Source organism: Lutra lutra, chromosome 9 (genome assembly GCF_902655055.1).
Source record: "Lutra lutra chromosome 9, mLutLut1.2, whole genome shotgun sequence".
Taxonomy (NCBI): domain Eukaryota; kingdom Metazoa; phylum Chordata; class Mammalia; order Carnivora; family Mustelidae; genus Lutra; species Lutra lutra.
Genome location: NC_062286.1, coordinates 138,729,472 through 138,756,984, shown reverse-complemented (window position 1 = coordinate 138,756,984; position 27,513 = coordinate 138,729,472). Strand labels below are relative to the sequence as shown.

At 48.0% G+C, this 27,513-nt stretch overlaps 1 protein-coding gene across 4 annotated transcripts; it reads right to left on the bottom strand.

Moving 5' to 3' along the window:
• Window positions 1-64: 64 nt before the first annotated feature.
• On the bottom strand, window positions 65-21,220 carry RAE1 (ribonucleic acid export 1). Of its 4 annotated transcripts, none has more exons than XM_047745907.1 (12): window positions 21,029-21,220; window positions 18,352-18,448; window positions 17,684-17,788; window positions 15,133-15,225; window positions 9,963-10,049; window positions 8,957-9,043; window positions 8,759-8,830; window positions 7,258-7,365; window positions 4,149-4,255; window positions 3,991-4,066; window positions 3,255-3,449; window positions 65-510 (listed from the first exon to the last, which is right to left on the bottom strand). In XM_047745907.1, the coding sequence occupies exons 2-12, from the start codon at window positions 18,439-18,441 to the stop codon at window positions 424-426; spliced, it is 1,107 nt and encodes a 368-aa protein (XP_047601863.1). In that variant the 5' UTR covers window positions 18,442-18,448; window positions 21,029-21,220; the 3' UTR covers window positions 65-423. The 4 variants fall into 4 exon arrangements, with proteins under 4 accessions (XP_047601863.1, XP_047601864.1, XP_047601865.1 ...); XM_047745908.1 differs by lacking the exon at window positions 21,029-21,220 and adding an exon at window positions 20,391-20,942; XM_047745909.1 differs by lacking the exon at window positions 21,029-21,220 and adding an exon at window positions 20,436-20,942.
• Window positions 21,221-27,513: the final 6,293 nt, after the last annotated feature.

Below are 27,513 nucleotides of genomic sequence, written 5' to 3'. Positions count from 1 at the left end.
AGGATGGCCGCTTCAGAGCTTAGGGGGCAGGAGGGGGAGAGACACACAAAGGGAGCTTAGCAGGGAATCTTCAAAATATTTTATTACAAAATACAGTACAGCGCTCACAGGATGTTTCCCAATGTTCTCGAACACACACGCGGCTGCATGAAGCACGGCAAAATACGTGGTAGTCGGCCACAGGAGTCTAACTTCTAGAATCATTTCAGTCCCCGTGGAGTCACAGAAGAACTCTGTAACAGGCAGTGGAATGGACAGTCATCGTGGCCGGCGGGGCTCCTGACTGCGATCGAGGACATTTTCTCCAGGGCGTGAGTCCACATCCAGGGCTGACAACCGACCAAACACCGGGACCCGAATCCGTACAAAGACGAGGCAGAGTAGAGAGGAAACAACTCTGGACAACCCAGAAGTCTCGGGCCGCTACTTCTTATTCCTGGGTTTTAGCTCTTCGGCTGCATTACGCAGGAAAATGTAATTTTTCTTTTGGGGATTATAAAATTCGTGTCCCTAAGGGGGGAGAAAAACACACACAACAATCTCATCATTAAAGAGTAAAAATCAGCATTTTATGGGCACTTCGTATATGCCAAGTCCTGTGCTACGTACACAAAATAACGTATCTGGGAGAACAAAACAGGTTTATGGAGGGACAGAAAAGCCAAAACGTTAAACAAATTTAAACTCTGGTTTCAGAGGAAAGGTTAAGGACTCGGTGGAAATCTGTCTTCGCTGACCCACTCAGAGGCATGAGCTTTTACGTATTTTTCAGAGCTGAGCCTCGTTAACCCCTCACCACTTCAATGCCAACGTGACCGCCACAGGAGCAAGCCGGCCCACACGGACCCAGAGACAAGTGCAAGTACATGTGGTCAGTGGGTCTGCCCTCCATGGGGAGGTGGGAGGGGAGCCGTGCGAGTCTCAGGGAGCCTGGAAATCGGGACCAGGATGGACAAAGAAGGACCATGAAGGGCGAACTGAGGCCTTCAAGCATCATCCCCCAGGGAAGAGCAACGGCGGCCTCAGCAGCTCTTGGCATCCACAGGGACAGGACAGCGGAGCGGGCGGTTGGCACGGCAGAGCAGCGGGCACCTCAGGTGTCGGAGGACCGTTGCAGCAACCTCATACCTTTCATCCCCTGTGATCGCAATTTTATGCCCAAGAGAACTGTCCTTAAACCAGGAACAGTGTGAAATTCGCAAACCAACTCTTTTTAAGCGAAAAACATTACGACGTAAGTAACTCCAAGTGTAAGCTGACATTAACCGTTCGGCGGCGCTCATAGCAATGCGCCTTCTCCCTTCGTCCAGCCCACTCCAGTTCGCCACTGCCCACACCACGCAGCGCCCTGAGCGGCACCGGACGGGAGGCAGGGAGGGGGGTGGGGGGTGCAGCCCCAGGCAGCTGGGGCCTGGGCACGTGGACTAGGGCAGGCCCAGTGTGGAGAGCCAAGGTCCCGGCCACAGCCTGCTCCAGCCCCAGCTCGGCAGGACCGGACCAGGCATCCTTTGCAAAAACTGCATATGTGGCTGCCACAGGCGGGCGGACACACACGTGGCACACCGGCCCCTCGGACCGCCTGGCAGCGGGGCCACTCAGCGCCGGGGCGGACGCCACAATCCTTACACAGGGTGAACGCAGCCATGCCAGAGAGAGCACGTAGTGCAGGACTCCTCTGACATAGAGTTCTGGAAGACCAAGCTCATCTACAATGACAGGAAGGTTGAGGGTCGTGTGTGTGTCGGGGGCAGAATGGCGGCAACACGCGTGGAAACTTCTGGGGGAGCTAAAACTGTGATCTTAAACAACAAGGTTATCTGGGCTGTGGCGATGGTTTGCTGGGTACAGACACCGAATGCGCCCACCATGCACGCGCACTGCTCCCCCGGGGCACCTTGGCGAAGCAGCTTCCAGAAACACCGCTCCGCTGCCCGGCCCGCATCAGCTCAGCCCCGGCGGGAGGGGGCCTGGGTACGGAGGCCGGGCAGGCAGGGGTACTGCCGCTAAAGCCACCAGACAGGGCCGCTGCCCCGCGCTTCTGAGAGACAGAGAACCAAAGGTGACGCCAAGACCCCCAGTGAGCGGACAGTGACGGACTCAAAGGGGGACCCAGGAGAGGCAGCGAGCCTGGAGGCTAGAGCACGCGCGGGCGGAGTCACCAGCCTTCCACCTCCTAAGGGAAGGCGCTCCGGGAGGGCCGCGCGTTCACACAGCCGAGGCGGGGATTCTGGGAGGAAGTGAAGGGCGAGCTCGGGAACCAAGTCAGAGACCGAAGGGTCACTGGTTTGCGCTGGGAGAACCCCAAGACGAACCAGTCAGCTCAAAGCTGACGGGGAAGGGCGGCCCCCAGGAGGCAGCCAAAGGAACGGAAGCTAGCAGGTGCCAAGCCTGCTGCCGTGGTCGTCGGTCGGGGAGAACAAGGGTTCTTAGCTACAGCCCTGGCACGGCCGCAGGCGTTGGTGTGTCCTACAGATGGACGAGGAGCCGGTGGGCAGGCAGAGAAGGTGCTCGCAGGAAGAGAGAACGGAGGGGCGCCAGGGAGTCTGGAGCAGGAGGCGGGCGGAAGGAGATGGCAGGGCAGACGGGCACGCGTGCGGATGAAAGGAAAAGACACTGAGAAGGGCAAAGCCTTTCTGGGAGGCCGGCGACCTCACCAGTCAGGAACCTGGGCAGCAAGGGCAGAGCAGGGAAAGTCTGGAAGGCTGCTGCGGAGAGGGGGCTGGGGGTGGCACGAGAAAAATGAACAAACGATCCAGGAGACCAGCTGCTGAGAAGCTAACACTGGGGCTGTCAGCCAGCGGCCTGGAGCCCCAGTCCCGAGTCTGCTCCCCTTACCACCACGCTGGGAGGCCCCCAAAATGCAGCCACAAGCCTGTCGGCCCCTAACCCCCTCTCCCAGATAATAGAAAAAGAAGCAATTTCTCCAGCGAAAGCCTCATGACCTGGCCCCACCGCGCCCCCTCACTCTCTGACCGCCGCCCTGGGCCTCCCTGACGGACTCGGAGCCTCCTAGAGTCTCTCTGCTTCTGGCCTCGCATGACCAGACCCTTCCCAGGGGCAGGTTTCCAGGAAAAAGGCTCCACAGGTATGACTGAGTCCCCACACCTTGTGAGGAAGGCCGGCTATGTCCCTTTGCAGGGACAGGACGGTGACCTTGGCAGGTCCAGAGAAGAGTCACAACTCAAGCCCAGGCCTTCCGACTGCAGAGCCGGCGCCACTGCCTCAGTGCGCCCGGCAGGCCCGGGGACGCTCACCTTTGACCAGTCGTAGCTGGAGGCGTAGGCGAATATGTTCCCGTTGTGATTGAAGCAGCAAGCCGCTATCGGCTGGTCGAGCTGTTCGGAAGTTTTTAGTTTCGTTCTGGCATCTTTGTCCCAAAAGCTGAATCTGCCATCCGACCCCACCGTGGCAAGCGTGCCGTGGACAGGATGGAACGCGATCCCATTTACCTGCAAGGATTCACATGCGCACGATGAGCGGCGGAGGAGGGAGGAGAAACCAGGTTTGTAGCGACACGTCTCCTGCTTCACTCCGGAAACAGAACGTGCCGGCCGCCCGCGGAGCACGGAGGAACTAGCCGTGCTCCCGGATCCACTGGGAGCCCAGAACCAAATTGCGTCCCTTGTTACAAACACAAGGCCGCAGAAGTTAACAAGTACGCAGCCAGCCAGGACGCCAAGCAGTGGACCTCAGGAAAGCGCCTTTTCTTTCTCAGTTTCAGCGAAGCGTTGGAGCGGCCGGGCAGTGCTCAGGAGGAGAGGGAAGGCCCTCCTGAGAGAGCCGTCTGCTTGCACCCAGCAGCAGCACACAGACAGCAAAGATGGCCAATGTGTCACAAAAACAGAAGACCAGCATCTGCAACGTAAGCCATCGGTCTCTGCCCGTGAACAGGCACGATGACAGAGGGCGCTTTCCCGGCCCGTAATGACTCAGCCACCCACCTCCAAGTCTAGTTTCTAAATCTCAAAGTTGAAGTTTCTAAAAACATACCGCATAGATGTCCTGAGGAGCTGAGGTATTGGTTCCGTTCGAGCGGTGACATTTGAAGGTAAAGTTATCTTTGGCGCTGAAAAGCAAAGGCTCAAATGAGTTTTCCATTCTGAACGAGTCTCAAGTGAAAATTCGCCAAGTGAACCGAGCCCACTTACGGATTTGGGGGGTTGATGTAGTGAATAGCAACCCTCCCCTCGATGCTTCCCAGGGCGAAACCAGTCGGCTTGTTCTGTTTGTCTTTAAAAATAGCCACACATCGATGCTATGATTTAAAAGAAAAAAAAACAACACAGTATGTTACCACAAAGTAAGATACAAGACTTCATAACCAAGTGGAGGTACGTAACGTCCACCTCATTTTTGGGTTTCAGAAGAACCAGAAACACATTATATAAACGCGACATGTTATTTCTAGTTCCCTACCAAGCAATATTTTCTACCTTTTGAGAAACTACCTGTACTCAGCCCTGCGACTTTACGAACAAAATCCAGAGCACGCGCTATGTCTGCCCCTGCTTGGCCTTTGTCCTCGCAAGGGCCCTGCCGTCCCCCCAGCAGTGCACATGCCCCCCGGAACCCCGCCAGGTCCTATTCTGGCGCTGGCCCGATTCACAGCCCACCACTAACCAGAGGGACACCCTGCAGCAACTCGCCCGGTGTGTCTGGGCCTCGGCTTCCCCTCACGGAGAAAGGAAACAGCATCTGCCCGGTGATCACAGGGAAACAAAGGTCACAGGGGACAGTGGACGTGGCCAGGACTTTCTAAACTGGGACCACACTATGCAGAAGCAACACGCTGCACCTGACCTAACACTGAGTCTCGGGACCCAAACGAGGGTTCTCCTGAACTCTACAGAGGGTCCCACAAAAGAGCCCGAGACCCAGCTGCCAGGGGCGGAGGCCAGGGCCTGGGTGCTCACTCCCACCTTCCAGTGTGATGACCTGGCCTCCTCCAGAGGCCTACCCACCCTACCCAAACTGAGGTCTTATCTTCCGTGAGGAGTTCAGGAAGCATGGGGGCAAGGTCAGAGCCTGGGGACGAAGCCACAGAAGATATAGAGAGCAGTTTCTGTTATTGCGACGCTTGCTAAAGCTCACAAATTTCCTAAGTAAATGGAAAAATACATGCTAGCTCTATTTCTATACTATTTGCCTTTTTTTGAACAACAAGCCCATTACTTTTGTGAGTGGAAAAAACATTAATGAAAAGAGGCAAAAGCCTGTAAGTCACCAGGAACCATGACTGTGCCTCCCATGCTCAGCACAGAGACCAGGAAACTGCACTCCCCTGGGGCACCGTTTACAAGAACACAACCTCACAGTGGCCCTATGCAAATGCTGAGGCCCTGCCTCGGCAAATCAAAGGCCAGGATGCCTGGCGCAGGCAGCCAGTGGTGAAGGCAGTCACACTAGGTTTTGTCAAGGAATCTGGGATTTACCCAAAGGGAAATGAGGAGTCGGTGCTGGGTTTTTAAGCACAGGTGTGGGAAAGTCAGATGTGCCATTGTAAGAGCTCCCTGACCCACGCATGAGGAGTGGACCAAAGGAGGGCCAAGATCTAAGCTCTTAGTCACGCAAGGGACTTGGATTAGATGAGGCAGGAGGGAAATGAACAGATTCCAAAACACCTGCAGAGCAGAAGGGAACCTGGAGACCAGTGAGACAGGAGAAAAGGAGGGGAGCAGATCAAGGATGACTTCCAGATTTCCAGCTCAGACAAGAGCAGGTGGGGGTCCCGTCTCCTGAGATGCAGAGCACATGGGGAAGAGGCGGCTGAGGGTGGCAGGCAGGAGCAGGTTCAGGCTATTTGTTCACTCAGCAAACATTTGCAGAAAACTTCCATGCACCAGACCTGGTCCCAGGAGCTGGGGACGAGGAGGCAACGAACAGAAATCCCTGCCTCCCCTGGGTTGACATTCCAGTGCCAACACGAGGCAGGACATGTAAAACATGTATGCGTAGCTCTGTTAAGACACACACAGTCTTGGGGAAAGCAGCCAGGGAGAAGCCTGACAAGAGGTAACATCTCAAGACCTGCAGGAAGTGGTCCCAGGTTTGGTGTGAGATACTGCTGGGCTGAGATGCTGGGAGACATGAAAGGAGCTGTCAGACCATGGGTGTCCCTCTAGGGATCCCAGAGGCGAGGTCTTTTGGGGATCTGGGTCCCCCGCCCACAAGGTATGCCTACATGACAGCGAGGACAGGAATAAGATTCTGCTTCAGTAGAGAAGGCGGCAGGCAAGGGCAGAGGCCTGGGGAACCCCAACGTGCAGCGAGAACCGGCAAGGAAGACAAAGCAGCCATGGAGAGGCAGGGGGTAAGAATGGGCAGTACAGAGGCCAGGGACAGGGTGTTTAAGAACAAATAAGAACAGTCGTGAAAGCTATCTGCTAAGCTAAGATGAGGGCTGCTCAGTGTCCACTGGAATTACGGATGAGGAAGCCATCAGTGGCCAAGGCAAAAACAGTGTCACTGGAGTCATGGGGGCAGAAGCCTCAACGGAATCGGGTGAGAAATGAGTGGGAGGTAAGGAAACTAAGAAAGCTCACGTGAGATGCTTCACTGCAAAGGAAAAGGGTCCAGGTGGCATTGGAGGGTGTAGGGCAAGAGTGTTTTCAAGAACGAATGAGACCGGAGCACGAGTCCGTGCTAGTAGTGCTGGGGGGTGGGTGCGGCAAGTGTCCAGACACCGGGGGGTGGGAGTGGGGGAGGTCAACCACAGAGCCCCACCACAACATGGGCCTTCACAGAGCACAGACCTCACCTAACCGGCAGGAGTAAGGCAGGGAAAGACACAGGTGCAGGCAGACTCCTAGATTCCCCAGGAAGAAGACAAGCAGTTCCCCACCACGATGTTCTCCAAGTAGGAGCTGAGCTGATCTGCTGAGACAAAGGCTAGAGGAGGGAAAGCCTAGGAGTGAGAAGAGAGTGAAGAAAATCTAAGAGTCTGTGGCAGCGGGGCGACTGCAGGGAGAAGCCTGGTGGTGTGTAGGCCCCGCAAAGGCAGAGCTATGGCTGGGCACTAAGACCCGACGGAGCCCATCGTGGAGCCCACAGCTGTATACAGCAGCGAGATGACAGAGAAGTCAGGCTCCTCCAGGGCTGGACAGTATCTGCTCACAAAATACGTGCACTTGTATCCTTAAACTGACCCCTTTGAAAACACTTCTCGGTGTCTGAAAGCACATCGGTACTGCCCACACAGGCCCTGAACTGCGTATGACACCCAGTAAGCACGTGCTTCCTGACCAGACGGTGACTCGCCTGATGCTTCAGTGGAGACTCTATCCTCCTGAACTCGGACGGTTGGTTCTCTAACTGGTAGACAATCAGTCCTCTCTCTGCAGTGGCCACCACAGCCATAGGGTAGATCTAGGGAACAGAGGAAAGCAAAGACATGCTTAAAATGAAAGGAAGTGTTATTTTCTTTTAATACCAAAATATCAGATCTGTGTTTTTTGACTCAGAAAAATAAGTCTGAATTTTCTTAAGTTTAAAAATCCAATGATACCACAATACTCTTCATGAAAACCTAGGGCAAAAATTATTTCAAAGTAGAACATGCATTTCTAAAAGCCTAATTTTTTAAAACTATAAAACACAGGATTATTTTTAAAAAACACAGAGGAATATGGGGCGCCTGAGTGGCTCAGTGGGTTAAAGCCTCTGCCTTCAGCTCAGGTCATGATCCCAGGGTCCCGGGATCGGGCTCTCTGCTCAGCAGGGAACCTGCTTCCCCCTCTCTCTCTGCCTGACTCTCTGCCTACTTGTGATCTCTGTCAAATAAATAAAAATAAAATCTTAAAAAAAAAAATAGAGAGGAATAGAGAAGAAATGAAGAGCACCTACACCACCCTTCCAAAGGCTGACTGCCATTAACATGCTACGTTCTTCTCTGGGGCGCGTGTGAGCGTCACGCATGCGTATGTGCGCACGTCCGCTCCTGCGTACTTTATACCCTCATGCGAGGCGTGTTGTCCAAGAATACCAGCAGCTGCTGTCCAATATCCCCTCAAATGAGCTCATTTAACCGCACTTGTGGGCTCATCAGGCCACATCCAAGCTTTCATTACATTATACAGAACAAAGACCATCTGCGTCTTTATTTTTCTCACGATAAATTCCTAAAAGTGGAATTACTAGCTGTTAGCACAAAACTAAGACTTAAAACCAAACTGGGGCACCCAGGTGGCTCAGATGGTTAGGCGTCTGCCTTCGGCTACGGTCGTGATCCCAGGGTTCTGGGATCAAGCCCCACAATGGGCTCCCTGCTCAGTGGGGAGCCTGCTTCTCCCTCTCCGACTGCTGCTCCCCTTGTTGTGTTCCCTCTTTCACTATCTCTCTCCCTGTCAAATGAATGGATAAAATCTTAAAAAAAAAAAAAAAGACTTATAATCAAATGGAGAGAGAAAGTTCTTCAGTTTCTCTTCCAGTCAGTCCTCAAAGATCCAACACCACACCACACAGTCAGTGCCCACTTTCCTACGTAACAGTAACTGTTATATACGCATAGTACGCGGCTCCCAAACATCTTCAAATAACAAATGACAAAAAAAACTTGACAATCAGTATTTAGTATTTGGGGGCAAATGCAGCACAAAAATCTCCTGATTTAAGGTAACTGCAGAAATCGGAACTACATCCTCTGTGTATTCATTATTCAAGTGAGAGGGATTTTTAGATCACCCTCTAGCTGCAAGATGTCACAAGGTAAGAAACCTGTATTTCTCTTAAAAGGATAGATATGAAGTTAGAAATTCCTTACCACATCGGCACAGTAACATCTTTCAGGGAGCTGCAAAACCATCATAGGATTTGATGATCGTGTATCCCAAAACTAAAATTTAGAAAAAAAAAAAAAAACACCCAGTAAGTGACCATTTCAGAGCTATCATCCCAACAGTGTAAGAATTCACGTCACTCCTGGCCAGGCCATGCAGCCCCCCTCACTGGTGTATCAAACCTTCAGAGTCTTATCCCAACTGCCGGTCATCACGCAGCTGTAGTTGGGCGCTTTGATCCAGTGTACGGTCTTCACAGGGGCATCGTGCTTGTAAGAAGACAAAATCAAAGCAGGTCAAGATAAACGTAACTATGTGCTAAGCACCTTTAGTTCTAGAAACTCAAAGAGAAGGCACAAACTGAAATACTGAGGTCCTACCAAACACCAAAGGACATCCAAGCTCTTCCTAAAGACCGCTGACACTCAATTTCACCTAAGAAGATATAGCTACTTTCCATCCTGACAAACGTTAATTTTATTTTACCTATAATGAGAGTCAAAGGAAGTCCCTCCCCAGGGAAGTATTCAGAAATAACTAGTACAGTTTTATCTATTGACTCAGGTGGCGTGAATGAAGAGATCAAAGAGATGCTTCTGGAACACAGTCACACATACTGGGAGCCCAGAGTAAGCAAGGTCTTTCTGAAAATGGTTTTGGGTCAAGAGGCCCTTCCCAACCAGGTCGGACCCTCTGGGTCTTGCTTCTCTGAGCTTCATTACTTCTGCCCTTTGCGCCTGCTGCTCCTGGTAGACTAAAATCTCCGGGGGTATGTAGCCCTACTGGCAGTGCCTGGCACGGAGCAGGTGTTCAATACTCATCCAGTGGACCAGTGTCCAAATGCAGTTGGTAAAAGGCAAGCCACACATGGCTATCAGAACGTCAAACACAGGAATGTTGAGGCCCATCTGTAACGTCTGTCTTTTACAGGCTTTGATGGCACTAACTCCTTAGGACGCCCCCCTCTCCTACACACATACAGAAGATCCACGACAGACCGCCTGTGAAATGCCTGTAGGAGTAAGGATGGTTATTACCTTTGTATTACTCTGATGCTAAAGAGGTTTCTGGAAAGCTTAAGTCTAACTGATTTGGTAGAGTCAACTGCAGTTTTCTATACTAGAGAATTAGAATTTAAAATTCATCACCACCCCAGACACCAGCCTTTCTGGACTCAGTGTTTATTACCTGTGCAATCTGTATTGCTTGATTGCTGTTGAGGTCCCACATTTTGGCAGTTTTATCACATGATGCTGTAAATACTTTGCTCCCATCCTAAAAGAAAAATCAAGAAAATCTGTCATTCTAGAAAAAAAATATACAATTTCTATCTGTATGTTAGGTTGATCATCTTGAGGCAGGCTTTGTTTTGCAATTTTTATTTTTCTAGTTATTTGGGGGCCGGTATATTATAAACTCCACTGTCATATACGAAACACATTTTTCGCTCTATTTCTTTATTACTGATTAATTTTTCTAAGAGATACCAAATTAACAGGATAAAGAAAAAAAATCAAACAGCATGGGAAGTTATATAGGGAAAATGAAGACTCCTGTCCCGGACCCACTCCTTTCTCAGGGGCCAGACTTCCTTCCAAGAGTAGTTTTTGCAAATCCTGCATCACATATAGTACCAGGGGCCACCTACACAATTTTTTCTTGTTCTGGTTAAATCCAAGCCCTTTTTTTTTTCTTTAAAGATTTTATTTACTTATTTGTCAGAGAGAGTGAGCACAGGTAGACAAGAGTGGCAGGCAGAGGCAGAGGGAGAAGCAGGCTCCCTGCTGAGCAAGGAGCCCAATATGGGACTCGATCCCAGGACGCCGGGATCACGACCCAAGCTGAAGGCAGCTGCTCAACCAACTGAGCCACCCAGGCACCCCAATTTCAAGCCTTTTTTTGACCATAAGTTGCAAGAATGAAACAATGACCAGCTATAAAGCCTGTACCCAGAATCCCCAGTGGTGAACACTCTGCCACAGTCAGGGCATCACTCTCTCTGCACACGCACGTGCATCTGCTACCAGCACACGCTTGTTCGGCTAGGTCTCTAACAGCATTCTAAAGTGCACACCATAAAACTACACTAATTTCCAATAGTCACTGGTCCTATGGAAACTATAGAACAGCTTAACAAATTAGCAATCATTGTGTAGTGATCTTAAAAATATTTAAATATAAAACTCATAAACTGGTCATACATGAAGCAGCACAAGGTAATTTTTAGAAAGAGAAAAAACTAAATGGAAGTCTAGGCCAGTGGTTAGAAATTTCTTCGGAAAGGGCCATCTATTGAGTATTTTAGTCTTTACAGGTCTCTGCTGCAACTCCGTAACTATCATAATAGCCTGAAAGCAGCCACACACGTTACCTACATGAATGAGCATGGCTGTGTGCCAATAAAATTTTATTTACAAATATAGACAATGGGCCATAGTCCGCTGACCAGTGACCTAAATTATCTCATCTCTGGTTTCAAAGTTCAAAGATTTACTGCCATCCTTCCTTAGCAAAAATGTCTTCCCATAAAACTCACCAGTTCAACAAACCATAAATGACTCTTAATATCAAAAAACAAATTGAGGGTTGATAGGGGGAGGGGGGTAGGGAGATGCGGGGTGGGGTTATGGACATTGGGGAGGGTATGTGCTATGGTGAGTGCTGTGAAGTGTGTAAATCTGGCGATTCACAGACCTGTACCTCTGGGGATAAAAATATATTATATGTTTATAAAAAATAAAATTAAAAAAAATAAAAGTAGAATGTGATTTGAGCACTACAAAAAAACAAAAAAACAAAAAACTCATCAGTTCTCCAACTGAAAGAAAAGATAAAATCTGCTTTTTGATCAGCGGAGTTGTAAGGGTAACTCCATAAAACCTTAGAAGGATACCCATGTGTGTCGTGGGCTACCCTGAGACTGAGCGACACACTGGCTCTCGATGTCATTATGAAATGCCCATCCTACCAGCTGCAGTCGGCACTACGGAGCAGCAGCGTGCCTGATCCGCGGCCGTGCAGACACGGAGGCTCATCTGTCAAAAGGCCAGGGCTGGGGCGCCTGGGTGGCTCAGTGGGTTAAGCCGCTGCCTTCGGCTCAGGTCATGATCTCAGGTCCTGGGTTCGAGCCCCACATGGGGCTTTCCGCTCAGCGGGGAGCCTGCTTCCTCCTCTCTCTCTGCCTGCCTCTCTGCCTACTTGTGATTTCTCTCTGTCAAATAAATAAATAAAATCTTTAAAAAAAAAAAAAAGGCCAGGGCTGAGAAACGGTATTTACAAGCGCTCTCCAGCCAGAGGCTCCCCGTCCCCTTGCTATGGCTACACAGCTAGCCATGTCCCTACAGCGCCCAAGAAATCATCTCCACCAAGTTTGGGTTTTATGCCTCAAAGGTTATCTGGCTCTTTTGTGCTTCTCTGCTATTGTCACGTGTGTAGCTTCCTCTCCCGACCACTCTTCCCACCTCCCACGCTAGCCCACTCCCTTTCCTGGAAGCCTCTGAGGGAGGCGGTCCAGCACCTGGGCTCTGGAGCCGGGAAGGTCTGGGTCTGGGCCTAGACTCAGCCATTCACCACGCTCCCTCCTACAAGTCTGTCAACTAAGCCTGTGCTAGTCACTTTACGTAGATGCAGTCTCGCTGCCACAGAGTTCTACCATCTGCAGTTCTGTCTGTCTGTCCTGACAGACCAGAAGTTCCATGAATGTGGTATTTGCCCACCTTGCCTACTTCCCTTTTCACTATATCCCCAGGGCTTTAGCGCCCTAGGAGAGCCTGATAATTACTTCCGTAATTAAATACCATCTGCTGTAATTATTATTACCTTCATTTTACAAAGGAGGAAACAAATACAGGGAGATTAAGTAACCTGACAAAGTCAAAATGCCAGGAAGCTGGAGCCCCAATCTGAACTTGGGCCTGGGCTGAATGACACAAAGCCCGAAGAGTTACAGGCACATGGCTCGCTGCTTTTTTTTTTTTTTTTTTTTTTTAAGATTTTTATTTATTTATTTGACCGACAGAGATCCCAAGTAGGCAGAGAAGCAGGCAGAGAGAGAGGGAAGCAGGCTCCCCACTGAGCAGAGAGTCCGATGCGGGCCTCGATCCCAAGACCCTGGGATCATGACCTGAGCCAAAGGCAGAGGCTTAACCCACTGAGCCACCCAGGCATCTGGCTCGCTTCTCTTCTAAGATTCAGTTCAACTCGTCTCCTCAGTGAGGCCTTCACGGCACCCCTCCCAAAATTCACAGTTGCTTTCTGTGTTCCCTACAAACCAGCACCAGGACACCCCGCCCGTCTCGGAGCTCTGCTCACTGCGTTAGAACTCCTCATCACCAAGTTGGATTCCTCCATCAAATGACGCACAACTTGGAGAAAGGAAATAGGCTTTGTTTTTATAAATGCCAACAGCCACTCAGTAACATGGGGGCAACAGCATTCCTATCACAGTTAATTGTACTTCTTATCCTATACTTTGTAAGAAACTACATTCTGGTCCGTTATCCAGTCGGTTAAAAAAGACCAGCAAAATCAGAAAGATTCTCAACCTACTCAAGTTGCTACTTTTCCACATGTAAATTAAAAACAAGTTGTATCTGCAATAAATGCATCACTTTTCAAACTGTTTTCACAGATCTATTATTAGTCTCATAATAACCCAATCCGATAGGTCAAGCAAACATTTTTCAGATGACAAAAATGCTTGAAGCCTATTCAGCTAATGATGAAAACAGGAGCCAATTCTAGGGGCACCTGGGTGGCTCAGTGGGTTAAGCGTCTGCCTTCAGCTCGGGTTGTGATCTCAGGGTCCTGGGATCAAGCCCCGCTTTGGGCACTCTGCTCAGCAGGGAGCCTGCTTCCCCCTCTCTCTGCCAACTTGTGATCTCTGTCTGTCAAATAAATTCTAAACAAAACAAAACAAAAAAACAGGAGCCAATTCTGGCTCCTAAACCACCTCAAAACATAAATAGGAAAATCATTTCTTAATTATAAATTAAATAAGATCACATAAATGAATGGTGTCATTTGAAAATGACAACATAAACTAAGAGGAGTCTGGCAATTTCTCACAAAGTTATACATATAATCGACATAGGACACAGCAATCCCTCTAGGAGATATTCACCCGAGAGAAATGAAAACTTTTGTTCACAGAAAACCCAGCACACAACGGTTTATAACGGCGTTATTCGTAATGACCAAAATGGGAATCAGTCCAAATGTCCTTCCCCCGGTGGCTGGGCAAACAAACAGCAACACAGCCACACAACGGGCCACCGCGCAGCACAAAGGACAAACTACTGACTGACAGAACAACCTGCGTGGGCCCCAGGCGTGCTGTCCAGAGCGAAAGAAGCCAGACGCCAAGGTGACACGGTACAGGACTGTTCACATGACACTCTGGGACAGGCAGAACCACAGGGACAGAAACCACATCGGTGGTTTCCAGCGGCTAGAACTGAGCAGCATGTGACAGAAGGGCAGGAAGGAATCCGCGGCTGGTGTTCTGTATTGTGACAACTCTCCGCGTTTCTTCAAACTGACAGAATTATGCACTAAAAAGGTTCAATTTTATTGTCTGCAATTCTTATCTAAAGAACCTGACTAATATTACACAGAAGGCCTTGACAGGGGCCTGGAGGCTTAGCTTCCTCAGCACGGACGTACATCTGTCTGCCCGTTTTCTTGCCTCTGCTGGGTTCAGCCACTGGGCAGCAGTGGCAGGAGGGAGGAAGGCTGGGCTGTCACCATGCTGGCTCCTCCTTTAGGAAGGCGATGGGCCCCTTTACAGCCTCCTGCCGTGGCTCCCCACTTACCTTCCCTGCTGCTGCCCCCTTGTGAACGGTCCCTTCATTACAGTCTCCCCAGTCAACAACAAAAGCTCAGAGCCAGATAAACTTGAATATATTTGCTTGTATTACTGATGCTCAGAATTTGGGAGGAAAAAGAGAATCCCAAAAACCCAAAAGACTTCAAATGCTATTAACAGAAAATGATTCTTTTTTCCTCTGGGATTTATTTTTGGGGATACTAAACTTTTCATTTTAAAATGACATAAATTCACAGCAGAAAGGTAGGAATGGCTTCCAAAAATTATTCAATTATTTGCTTAAGATAATGTGTCAATAAAATAATGAACTTTTTATGCAAGAAAAACTTTCAAATAAACTAATGCTAACGTTGACTGTATCACGAATATCAATACATTATTATACTGACAATCAGAAACTTAGAATCCCAACAATGTGTATAAATACACAAAATTCGTGGTTCAGGTTATATTAAAATAGAAATATATACATACTCCAGATAACATGTGATTTTATGTTGTAGAAAATATGAAAAATGGGATGACACTTACATCACTCCAGCAGACATCTAAGACAGGCCCTGTGTGCATCTGCTGGGCTTTTGGAATAGTCTGTCCACTATCTTGAACTTCCCAGCAGCGAACCTAGAGTGACATGAAAAATTAATGCAAACACAGCACCTCGTGACATCTTACATGCACATAACACCTAATAACTAATGTGTGCGACTTAAATATACACAAACTTCTCGTATCAACCTAATTATCTAACTTGAAGAATAAAGCCATTGAGGGCCACCTGGGTGGCACAGTCAGTCAAGCGTCCGCCTCATGGTTTCAGCTCAGGTCACGATCTCAGGATCGTGGGACCCAGCCCTGCGCTGGGCTCCACGGTCATCTCGGAGTCTGCTTGAGACTCCCTCCCTCTGCCCCTCCTGCTCATGCTCTCTCTCTAAAGTAAATAAACTTAAAAAAAAATAATAATAATGAAGCAACTGAAAAGTCTACTCAAGTGGCTATTTTCCTGTATTTCCAAGCCATCAAAATATACAACTTCTTCTGCTTACACCTAAAACTGCGGATAAATTCATCACATTTATGAGATGTATTTGTCTTCTAAAGCAGAATGTCATCCATTACCATTCAGAGAATCAAGACCAAAGGGGAAACTTACCTTTCTTCTCTGAATACTGTTTTTTTACAGTTTTTCCTGATAAACATAACGCATTTTACTTGAGATAAGTATGACAAGAAAATAAAAAAATCACCTTAATCCCACCAGACTATAGTTAATAGTTTGTTGTGCTTTCAATGTTTCTATGCACACGTATTTTCTTCAAAAACCTAGATTACAGAGTACCTTCACTCTTTTAACTGAAACTTTCCTCCCTTGCATTATGAATTGCCATTAAACAATTCATGTTTTTCAGCAATAAATCACGTGAAGTCTTTCCAGAAACTACATGTAGAAACCAAATCTGCTCAACCATGACTACCTTCCTCCTCCTGCTGTTCTCTCCTCAATCCCCTCGCTGCCCCTCTGTTGCAGAAAAATCTTTCCCAAAACTTTTTTTTTTTTTTAAATATTTTATTTATTTATTCGACAGAGAGAGAGATCACAAGTAGGCAGAGTAGCAGGCACAGAGAGAGAGAGAGAGGAGGGGAAGCAGGCTTCCTGCTGAGCAGAGAGCCCGATGCGGGGCTCGATCCCAGGACCCTGGGATCATGACCTGAGCCGAAGGCAGAGGCTTAACCCACTGAGCCACCCAGGTGCCCCTCCCAAAACTTTTAAAATGCTAGTCCAGCATACAAAACATACCACAAAATACATTATTTGATATCATAATTTTCAAAACTTCCACTAGCATGAAGTCTTTTTAAAATGAGGTTGGGACACCCAGGTGGCTCAGTCAGTAAAGCATCAGCCTTCAGCTCGGGTCATGACCCCAGAGTCTTGGAATCAAGTCCCGCATTGGGCTCCTTGCTCAGTGGGGCAGGAAGCCTGCTTCTCCCTTTGCCTGCCACTGCCCTTGCTTGTGTGCGCTGACAAATAAATAAAATCTTTTAAATAAAATAAAAAGACAATGTAATACAATGAAGCAGTGGCAGACAGTAGCTAGGAATACAGATCCGGGCCCACACTGCCAGGTCAGCAGTCTGACGGCCAGTCCCTCAGATGCGGGAGCTGGGCCAGCTACTCTACAACCCTAAGCTCCACATTCCGAGTCAGAAGAGAGGACAACAGGATCAGTGCTTTCGCTGTCAAGAGATTAATCCAGTTACACATGTGAAGTACAATACTTTACCCCGGAGGGGTACAATACTGCCTCAGAGGGGAAGCACTGAGAGGCAGGGTATAAACTTAACGTTTTCTGATCGATACTGCCAACTGACCTTCAGAAGAGCTGTGCCAATTTCCATACCTACCAGCGGTACATGGAAGGTCTCAGCTTTTCTTTGCTGGGACCAAGTGTTATTCTTTTTAACTTTTCATTTTGTTAACTTGGTAGCGTCCATCAGGGAAGTCTGAGTTTACCTGCTTATGAGTGTGGCTGAATGGTTCAAATTCACACTAACAGGCCACCTGCACTCCTACAAAGAGCCTCTTCATGTCTGCTGATTCTTCCACCAGAGTTTTTATCTTTCCTTTTGTGCACTGTGATTTCTTGTCCTTTTTTGTACACAATAGGTTACGTGTAACGTCTCTGCAGGATTTGTGCCATATCCAAAGTTGAAAAAGTTTAATATTTGCCTTAAGAACATTTTCAGGATACCTCGAAGTTTATGTATAGCACCACGGGTAACAGTTATTCTCAATGCCAGTACATGCGACTTGGAAATCCATGCCAAGTCACTGAACTAGGGCAGGAGTTCTGAGTGAGGCCTCTGACCGTATGACCATGCTTTCATAACAGACGTCAGTGTGACAGGCAACGTCGCCTGCTCAGAAGGGCCACTCCCGCTAACTGATTTCTTCAGAATGACTGTGAATAAGCTTTACCTTTGCTTCATTCACTTGGGGAAGAATGGAGCCAAATGGAAAGCTAACCTCGCCCATACAAAGAAATAAGACTTCTAGAACATGCGTGTAAGGAAGACTTACATCGTTAGCCCATGATCCTGCGATAAGGAAGTTCCCAGGTAAGGTTGGTGGGCTAAAAGACAGACAACCAATGCTGTCATCAGGAGAGGATGTTACTTCAATATCCTGGGGGGGAAAAGTCAACGTTACAATGTACGCATCATCGATTTCATTCAAAATTGTTTTCCTTCTCACTGAACACTCATGGCGGATTTTCCTTGTGCTAAGAACTAAGTGAGTTAGACCTCTCTTGCTTTGACCCAAAATAGGAGTAATAAAGAAGCTAGTGGAAGGGCTAGCCCTGCTGGGACTGGAAGCCGCACTCTCAATGAATGGCCAGGATGATTTCCACGTTCTGGCCCACTGGTTCACTCTGGCCCTAAAGTGCTCAATCAGAGTCATGGCCTGACCCCAACCCAGAGGAAATTCTTATTCAACAGTTGTGGGCTGGGCCCTGGGAATCCACAATTTTAATAAGCACGCTGCTAACTTAAGTGGTGAAGAAAGTCGGGGGGACAGGACACTAGCACAAGAGACACTGTTTCTGTGCTCCAAGTTTGAGAAAGTGGGCTAGACAAAGATTCAGAGCTTTCGCCCCAAAGGAGGCTCCCAAGCTATCTGGATCTCTCTCATTGTGGGAAACCCTGGCTTGTAATTTCATACAAGTCCCATGAAGCTTCATGCGGTACCTTCATAGGGTTGTGGTTATCCGTGCTTGTGCTGCCAAACATGCTGGTCCCACTAGTTCCAAAACCCGAGGTTGTCCCAAATAGACTCATTTTGGCCCTAAAAAATAATAGAAAATGTTAAGGATAGGTCTTTTCTTCAGTCATCAGTATCACTGAGAGCTAATATAAAGCCAATTAGGTCACAGAAGGGAAAAAAAGACTCTAAATGACTTGATGTCAGGTTTTTCTCTTCCAAAGTGGTCTAAATAATGATCACCAGAGCGCCTGGGTGGCTCAGTCGGTTAAACATCCGCCTTCAGCTCAGGTCAGGACCCTGGGAGCGAATCCCACGTGAGGCTCTCTGCTCAGTGGGGAGCTTGCTTCTCCCTCTCCCTGCAGCTCTGTCTACTTATGCCGTCTCTCTCTATGTCAAATAAATAAATAAAATCTTTAAAAGAAATGCGAAAAGTGCTTTTTAAATATGTACTATTTTAGAATAGTTTTTGACATATAGAAAATTATACAGATAGAGTTCCCATACACCCCCATATTGTTTCCTTATTTCCTTTTTACATCTGTCACCATTAGTAAACCAATACATTACAGCAAAGTACTTTTCAATCACCAGCTAGAAGATAAATTCACCCCTTTCTTACATAATTTGAGACACTTAGCTTTGCACCAGGAATGTAACAATAAACCAGCAGAAGGCCCCACTCCTCCAGGTCTCTGCTCAGTGAGAGTTCACTTTCTTCTTCTTCTTCTTTTTTTTTTTAAAGATTTTATTTATTTATTTGACAGAGAGAAATCACAAGTAGGCAGAGAGGCAGGCAGAGAGAGAGGAGGAAGCAGGCTCCCTGCCGAGCAGAAAGCCCGATGCGGGGCTTGAACCCAGGACCTGGGATCATGACCTGAGCCGAAGGCAGTGGCTTAACCCACTGAGCCACCCAGGCGCCCTGTTCACTTTCTTCTTAATAATTTCTATACTCTGGCTTAGGTCACTATCTCTGCAGGATGTTACTAAGAAAAGCAATCGGTCCTGGCAAAGATTCAGCGATTTCTCTGTAGGAGTTTTAAGAAGTAATCCACTCTGGTGTGACTGGGTACCAAAAGGTCTGGTATTGTGTTCTGGACAACACAGAATGGGGAAATTGCTAGGGATTTTGGAAACGCACTTGGGATTCCCAACTTCATGAGCAAAATGAGTGCAGATATCCTGGCCAAAGCAACAGCTCTGAGCATGTTAGTATCTTGGAAAGCAACTCTGTGAGAGGAAGTGGTATGTGCCAGCTACTTGTGCCTCAAATGTGAACTTGCACTTGAAGCCCCGGTTAACTGCACGAGTGAACAGAGGAGTAACAGGGCTTGGGCAGTCAGAGTCTGCGAAGGAGCTACGTGGCTCTGGGAAGGTTACTTAGCCTTGATTTTCTCATCCACAAAAAGAGTCACTGACATCCGGTTCAAGGAATCATAAAAACCAAGTGAGATCAGTCGCACACCCGGTGCCTGAAAATTCTTTCCTCTGTCTCTTTTGGGGATGAATTTAGGGAAAGAGCAAGGGTCATTCAAGTATTAGTCAGCCTATGTGGACCACACACTATACAGGGCATGGGGAACCCTCAAGAAGTTCAGAGAACATCTCCAAGCAATCTCCTCGCCTGCCCCACTTGCTGCATCCCAGCCCTACTGCTCTGGGGGCGCCCTTCCGCCTGTGACCACAGCAAACTCAGCCCCACCCTGCAGCATTCCTACTATCTGTTCCTGCGACCTGGGATGATTCGCTCTCCCCCAAACCTCCAGCTGCCTCCGTCTGAATCTTCAGATCCCAATTCAAAAGTTGTCTCCTGAGAACGCTGGGGGGATGGGGGCGGGGATGGAGATGTTCTCAAACTCTGGGGGTGATGTTCACATAACTGTATTCAACTTCCCCAACGCAAAAGGCCCAGTTTTAAGTGGGTGACAGTAGGAAAGCTGTACTTGAATAAAGCTGTTAGACCTACCTTTTTCAAAAAGGTCACCTGCTCAGAGGCTCCCCTGCCTTCCTGATTGAACATACCCAACCTGCGATACCACTACCCTGTTTTCTTCGTAGCACCGGTCACGACCTGGAATTGTGTGCAATCAACCTCTTCCCCGGGAAAATGTCAGCTCCAGGAACAGAGGGCGGTCTGGACTCCTTTCTAAGATACGCCCCGCCCTCGGCAGGGCGCCTGGGCCAAGGCGGCTGGTATTTAACAAGACCCCTGACGGGGGCCGCGGGTCTCTGTGTTTACAGCCAGTACTTGGCCGAGGAGGGCAGAAACAAAGCAACAGACCGGTTTCAGAGGAAAGTGCAACGAAGATTAGCGCGGGAGACCGTAGGGGACCGACGCCTGTCTGCAAGAAGGGTCAAGGGAGGCTTCTCCGAGGAGGTGGGAGCATGTGTCTGATAAGACAGACGCGTTAACGGGGAAGAGTGGAGACGACAGACGCTGCCATCAACTGTGACCCTCCCGGTGCCTCAGTTTTCCCAACAGAAGGACGAGGGGGTTAGACCCGGGGTGACCCCAGAGCCCCTCCCAGGGGCCAGTAAGGAAGCTCGCTAACCGGCCGGCTCGCGCCCAGGTGCCTCGCCGCGGGGCCCACTCCCCCGAAGGGGGGCGGGCGGCGTTGGAAGCGCCATGGCGGCGGGGAGCGAGGAAGGCGGCGCGGGGCCTACCTGAGAGTCACGCCGCGGCGGAGAGCCGGTGGCGGGCAGCGCGGAGGACTCGGGAGACTGCGAACCCGCTCGGGAACGGAGGAGGAGAAGGCGAGGTGCTGGGCACCGAAACCCCAAGGGCCGAAATACCCTCACGCCGGTGGAGGAAACTCCCCCAATTACCGCGTAAGCACCGCGCAGGCGCCTCGGAACCACTTCCTGTGTCGCCCGGAAGGCAGGTAAGAACACAGCTTCCCCCGCCCACGAGGCGAAGGCACATGCGCAGAAGCGCCAGTGACGCCGAGAAGGAGTCCCCGAGCCAGCAATTTGCCGATTGGTCGCAAGTTGGGCCGCTTGCTTGTTGCCAAGCAACAGTTTTGATAAATTCGCAGCCCGCTGAGGGAGGGTCGTTAGTATTTTCTCTTGAGAATGGAAAGTCTAGCGTATTTCTGATTCCCGCCAACCGAAGTCCAAAGCCATCCTCGGAGAAGCCGACGGAACGCTGCCTGGGTCGGCGGCGAAGTCGGCCAGCCTGGGTCCCGGCCCCCACCCCGACCTCGTGTTTGCAGATTGAGGCGTCCTAAGCCATCCGGGGCTCCCTGGGCCTCGGTTTCCCTCCGTGAAATTGGTATAACGGTGCCTGACTTCGAGGGGACTTCTTAGGTTCAAGTGAAGCCACATACGCGAAAGACTTTTTGCGAAGTCCAAGGTTTCGTAAGACTGTGAAGGGGCTGTTCAGACACAGACACACGTGCCAGCTCCAAATATTTCAGCTGGTGGCTGGATTTCTGAAGGAAAAAAAGAGGCAGGGGTCCGCTGAATCTTCTTGGCTAGTCGGTGTGGTCTGCGAACCAGGAGTCTTGGCATCCGCAGGGAGCTTTCAGACCCTCAGGACCTTGTTATAAAATGCAGATTCAGGGGTACGTGGGTGGCTCAGGTCATGATCCCAGGGTCCTCAGATCGAGATCCTGCTCTCCCCCCCCCACCCCTGTCCCTCTCTGCCTACTTGTGATCTCTGTGAAATAAATAAAATCTTTAAAAATTAAAAAAAAAAGAAATGCAGATTCAGAAGGTCGGGGAGGGGCCGAGAATCCACATTTCTAGCAGATTCCCAGCTGAGCTTGCTTCGCCATGCACCCAAGAATCTAGAGGTATTTGGAACCATTTGGGGGAACTTCCGTAAAGCCCTGCTGCATGGGATCAGGGAGATTTCTGATCTGGTCAGTCTTGCGGAGGAACAGAGGGAATGAGTCGTTTTTGATAAGCTCCCCCAAGTGCTCCTAAGATGTAGGCGAGACTGAGAACCTCTAGTCCAGGTCGTGATAGTAATAATGGCTCTCTCTTTTTTTTTTTTTTAAGATTTTATTTATTTGACAGAGATCACAAGTCGGCAGAGAGGCAGGCAGAGAGGGGGAGGCAGGCTCCCCGCTGAGCAGAGAGCTCCACTCGGGGCTGGATCCCAGGACGCTGGGATCATGACCTGAGCTGAAGGCAGCGGCTTTAACCCACTGAGCCACCCAGGCGCCCCATATTAGCTCTCTTGACCACTAGATGTTCCATCTCCTGTAATTGCCAGGGCAGCCCTATCAAGTAGGTACTGTCATCTCCATTTTTTAAATTATTTTATGAAGCTGGCCAATTCTTTATTTGACAGAGAGAGATCACAAGTAGAGAGGCAGGCAGAGAGAGAGAGAGGAGGAAGCAGGCTATCCACCCAGCAGAGAGCCCGATGTGGGACTCGATCCCAGGACCCCGAGATCAGGACCTGAGCTGAAGGCAGAGGCTTAATCCACTGAGCCACTCAGGCGCCCCTGTCATCTCCATTTTATAGGAAGGAAAACATAGTGGAGAGAGAGAACATACCTGTCAGTTAAATCGCAGATTTAGCTGTTAATTGTTAAATCGCAGAGCCAGAGAGGTCCATCTGGTACCTATCTCCACCAGCATAATCTTGGAATCCTCTCCGACAAGTACTCCCTCCTCATGGACACCTTTCCTCATTCTTTCCCAGATGGACGATCTCATATGATCTCTTCTTTAACCTCTCAAAGCCCCCTCAGTGCTTATCATATTCCGTCTCATAAAACAGTGCAAGTATTTGCCTTGTCTAGCTTCCTGGACACTATGCCTTACTCCTATGCATACCCTTTGCAGCACCAAGCACAGTGTCTCTTACACATATATGCTGTTAGATCAGTATTTGTTGAATTATATTTTCCATGCCTGAGGAATATTCCAGAAACCTCTATTATGATACAGATTCTCATATAATACTGGTTATCCAGCATACTTTAGAAGAATCTTTCTGCCGTCGAGGGACATGTAACAGACAAGCTCCCTTTGCATATACCATCAGGGGAAGGAGAGCAGCAGCATGGGCAGCCAAATATAACAAAAACGAACACTCCTTGACTTTTCCTGAACAGTGTTACTCAAACACTTTCCATGGATTATCTCCTCTAATCCTCACAATGACACTATGGGGGCATTATTATTGTTATTTCCATCTTACAGAGGACAAAACCAATGCCAGGTTGTAACTTGTCCCAGTCACAGAGTCAGTGAGTAGAGGGGAACTGGATGCATGTAGCCCACCCCCCGCAATCTGACAACACACCCACAGATGGCAGGCTACAGCAAGTCACCCCACTTCTTCCCTCTAGAAACAAGAAGGGGGAATAAAAATCATCTGTATGCATGGGTAGAATTACTGAGCCATAAAGTATAGGCAAAAAATTATCAAAAATAAAAAATAATTAGGGGCGCCTGGGTGGCTCAGTCTGTTGAGCCACTGCCTTCAGCCCGGGTCAGGATCCCGGGGTCCTGGGATCGATCCCTGCATCCAGCTCCCTGCTGGGGGGGGAGCCTGCTTCTCCCTCTCCTGTTGCTGCTTCTTCTGCTTCTGGTCTCTTGCTTGTGCTCTCTCTCTCAAATAAATAAAATCTTAAAAAATATAAAATAAAAAATAATTAAAATTCGGATATGTCTATCATTCGCATTGGCAAACACTTCTGCAATATTTATATTCCATTTCTAGGTGAATAGAAACTAACTATGCTTGTAAGCTTAGTATACATCCTTTTCACTTAAAGTGATTTTTAATTTTGAAATTTTAATTAAAAAGTCCTAATATGGGGCACCTGGGTGGCTCAGTGGGTTAAAGCCTCTGCCTTCAACTCAGATCATGATCTCAGAGTCCTGAGATCGAGCCCCACATCGGGCTCTCTGCTCAGCATGGAGCCTGCTTCCTCCTCTCTCTCTGCCTGCTTCTCTGCCTATTTGTGATCTCTGTCTGTCAAATAAATAAAAAAATCTTTAAAAAAATGTTGTAAATGTAGCTTTCCCTTTGCTTCTCTTTAAAAAAAAAAAAAAGTCCTAATATGTTAAGGTTTTGTAAAGAGCTTGGTTGCCAAGAAGCATACACGAAGTGCAGCTTTACGAGGGCTTGGGTGAATCCAAAGCTGATGATACAGAATGGATTTTTGTCCAGAGGTAATACTCAGTCCCACACAGGAATCCTCATGGTTTTACCCAACTACTTTTGCTGTGTCTCAGACTCTTCTACCCCATTCCTAAAAGCAATGACTTGAAAATATTTTAAAGAAATATCCACCCAGGGACCTTGGTGGCTCAATCAGTTAAGTGTCCCACTCTTGATTTCTGCTCAGGTCATGACCTGGAGGCTCTGGGATCAAGCCCCACGTCAAGCCCTACGTCCAGCTCCACGCTCAGCAGGGAGTCTGCTTCAGGGCTCCTCTCTCCTTCTGCCCCTACCCCTGCCCTATAAATATGTATGTATGTAAATCAATCAATCAATCAATCTTAAGAGAGAGGGAGGGGGAGAGAGAGAGAGAGAGAAATCCCGCCCAATAGTGGGAGGATTTGGGAGACCAATAGAGCTTTTGCCAGCAGAGGGCGCCTTTGGCTCGTGTTTACAAGATTGTTTCCTTGGGTTATAGACTTTTTTAAGGGTAAACCCAAGTCCAAACAGAAGTAATGTTTCTCAACACTTTGCTACGAAAACACTCTGCTGCCAGTATTTTTTCGTGCACATGTTCGTGTGGTTTAGCTTTGACAGCTTTGACAGCATCCGTTCTTTTGAGTATCAATAAACAGGTACCTCCGTCAAACAGTTCAACCAAGATGCTCCAGTTAAAGAAGTCCTAGATGGTGAACCTGGGATGTTTTTGCCTATTTTGTAGAAACTGCAATGTTTTTTTTTTTTCCCCATGAAATCACGACGTCTCAAGTCACTCAGCACCATCAGTGATGACAGAAACCTGGGGATACTACAAGAGCTTTTCTTTTATGAGGGTGATAACGAGCTCTTAAGGAAAAAATAAGATTCTCTGAACATCTTTTTGTTGTACTAGTTTTTATTCACTTTCATTATAAAATTCCAAATTCCAATACCAATGTTCTTGCTTAATTGAAATTATGAAAGTATGAAAAATAAACACAGTAGATGATGGCCGAGGGGATATCTTGTCAGTTACCATGTTAAATGGCCATCTATTTTACAGTAATCCTTTTTAGAAATAACTCTTGAGAATTGGAATTCTATATGGTTCCCAATAGCTACTAATGTTAGGTTTTCATCTGCATCAAAGATAGGCAGCAAAGCCAAAACACAGTGCATTTTGCTCTCCGATTTCCTTTTCCCAAATAAATGAAAATCATTTTAAGTTTCCATCATAAACTTGAAATGAATGTAATTATCTAAACTGAATGTATCTGCAAGCCCCTTTCAAATTTTCTTTCAAACAATTTTTGATTTATTTTCAAAATTTAATGACTACTGTAGACTTTTCATTGCTTTCCATTTTGACAGGACGTCCTCATCCAGACACCTTGTGTGCAGCTTGGCCATGCATTTCTAGGTTAGTGATACTCTCCTTCACTTGTCAAAGTTCAGTGATATTAGATGTTAAGGAAGGAAGGTATAAATTTAAAGAAACACTTGTGATTTATAAAAATGTCTTTACAATTTGGGATAGTCTCACAAGTCAAGTTGAGAGTCTCACGGAATATTCTCAAAATGAAATACTTGGTTCTGACGTGACCAGGGGAAGTAACAGCACTGTTGATGTTACAGGCTTGGCATCAGGAGGACCTGATTTGACCACTAGCCAACAGTAAGATCTGTAGACCTTTCTGGAGCAGTGTGCCACCTTGGCCACATGTAACACACTTTCAAGTACCAGTGTCGTGGCTAAAGCACAAGGTGTGGAGCCAGGCTCTAGAAGTGAGTCCCAGCTCCACTGCTTAGTACTTATATGACCTTGGGTAAAGTTTCTGAGCAACTCTGTACCTTTGTTGTCGTATCTGTGAAGTGGAGATGATAAGAAAGGTCCCTAGCTCACAGAGTTTCTGTGAAGATGAAACTAGTTGATGATCAAAAGCACCCAGAAAAATATGTGGCACATAATATGTGCTCTACAAGTATTTTCTTTTCTTATTGTATGACCTTATTTAATGTTTCCCAGAACCTCTGGAGTAGGGCCAGCTTCGTGGATGCAGTCATGCCAGGCCCCATGCTAAGAAGAGCCCCCAGTGTGTGCTTTAATTCTCTGCTGATGTCTTGAAATTCTTAATAACTTTTTAAGATTTTATTTATTTATTTGACAGAGAGATCACAAGCAGGCAGAGAGGCAGGCAGAGAGAGAGGAGGAAGCAAGCTCCGTGCTGAGCAGAGAGCCCGATGCGGGGCTCGATCCCAGGACTCTGAGATCATGACCTGAGCCAAAGGCAGCGGCTTAACCCACTGAGCCACCCAGGCACCCCAAAATTCTTAATAACTTTTGAAGGAGGACCCTACACTTACATTTTGCCTTGGCCCCACATATTCAGTAGCTGGTCCTGCTCTGTTACTGTCCACACTCTGCCCCGTTCCTACTACATGGCTTTGGACATGCAATGTCGTCTGTGTTCTCACCTGTAAACTACAGACGTAGTTACAGACCTGCCAGGGCCCTTGTGAAAGTCAAGATAGTGTGTAAGCAGTGACTGGCACAGGTAAGTTCTTAGAAATGGGACCCACTATTACTAGCATCTATCTTGTTAAAATAACTCACCAACAATTCTGTTCTTCTCTAAATACATATTCTTGCTTACAAGTTACAGGTAACCTCAATGCAGTTAAACATTTGCTGAAAGTACAGAATAAAGTCATTAAACTTTATTTTTAACTCTGGAAACATTCAGATAGGGTTATGAGGGGAGTTGATCAATTCTTTACTATTACAGAAGGACCTTATTAAAAGTTGAGGCGTCTGTAAATCTTGAACATGTTTTATAAACATGGACTAGAGGGAAAGTCAAGGGACTTGATTTGGAGTGAGAATGGATAAAACCCTGGGGAAATTTTCAGATAAATTATTAAAAAGTGGGGCGCCTGGGTGGCTCAGTGGGTTAAGCCGCTGCCTTCGGCTCAGGTCATGATCTCAGGGTCCTGGGATCGAGTCCCACGTCGGGCTCTCTGCTCAGCAAGAAGCCTGCTTCCCTCT

Coding starts and splice junctions, on each gene's coding strand:
- RAE1 (XM_047745906.1), bottom strand. CDS start 20,384: ATGTTCAATCAGGAAGGCAGGGGAGCCTCTGAGCAGGTGACCTTTTTG. Junction 10,050..15,132: donor TAGATGTCTGCTGGAGTGAT/GTAAGTGTCATC, acceptor TTTTTCTTTTAG/GATGGGAGCAAAGTATTTAC. Junction 4,067..4,148: donor TACATCAACCCCCCAAATCC/GTAAGTGGGCTC, acceptor TTTGCTTTTCAG/CGCCAAAGATAACTTTACCT.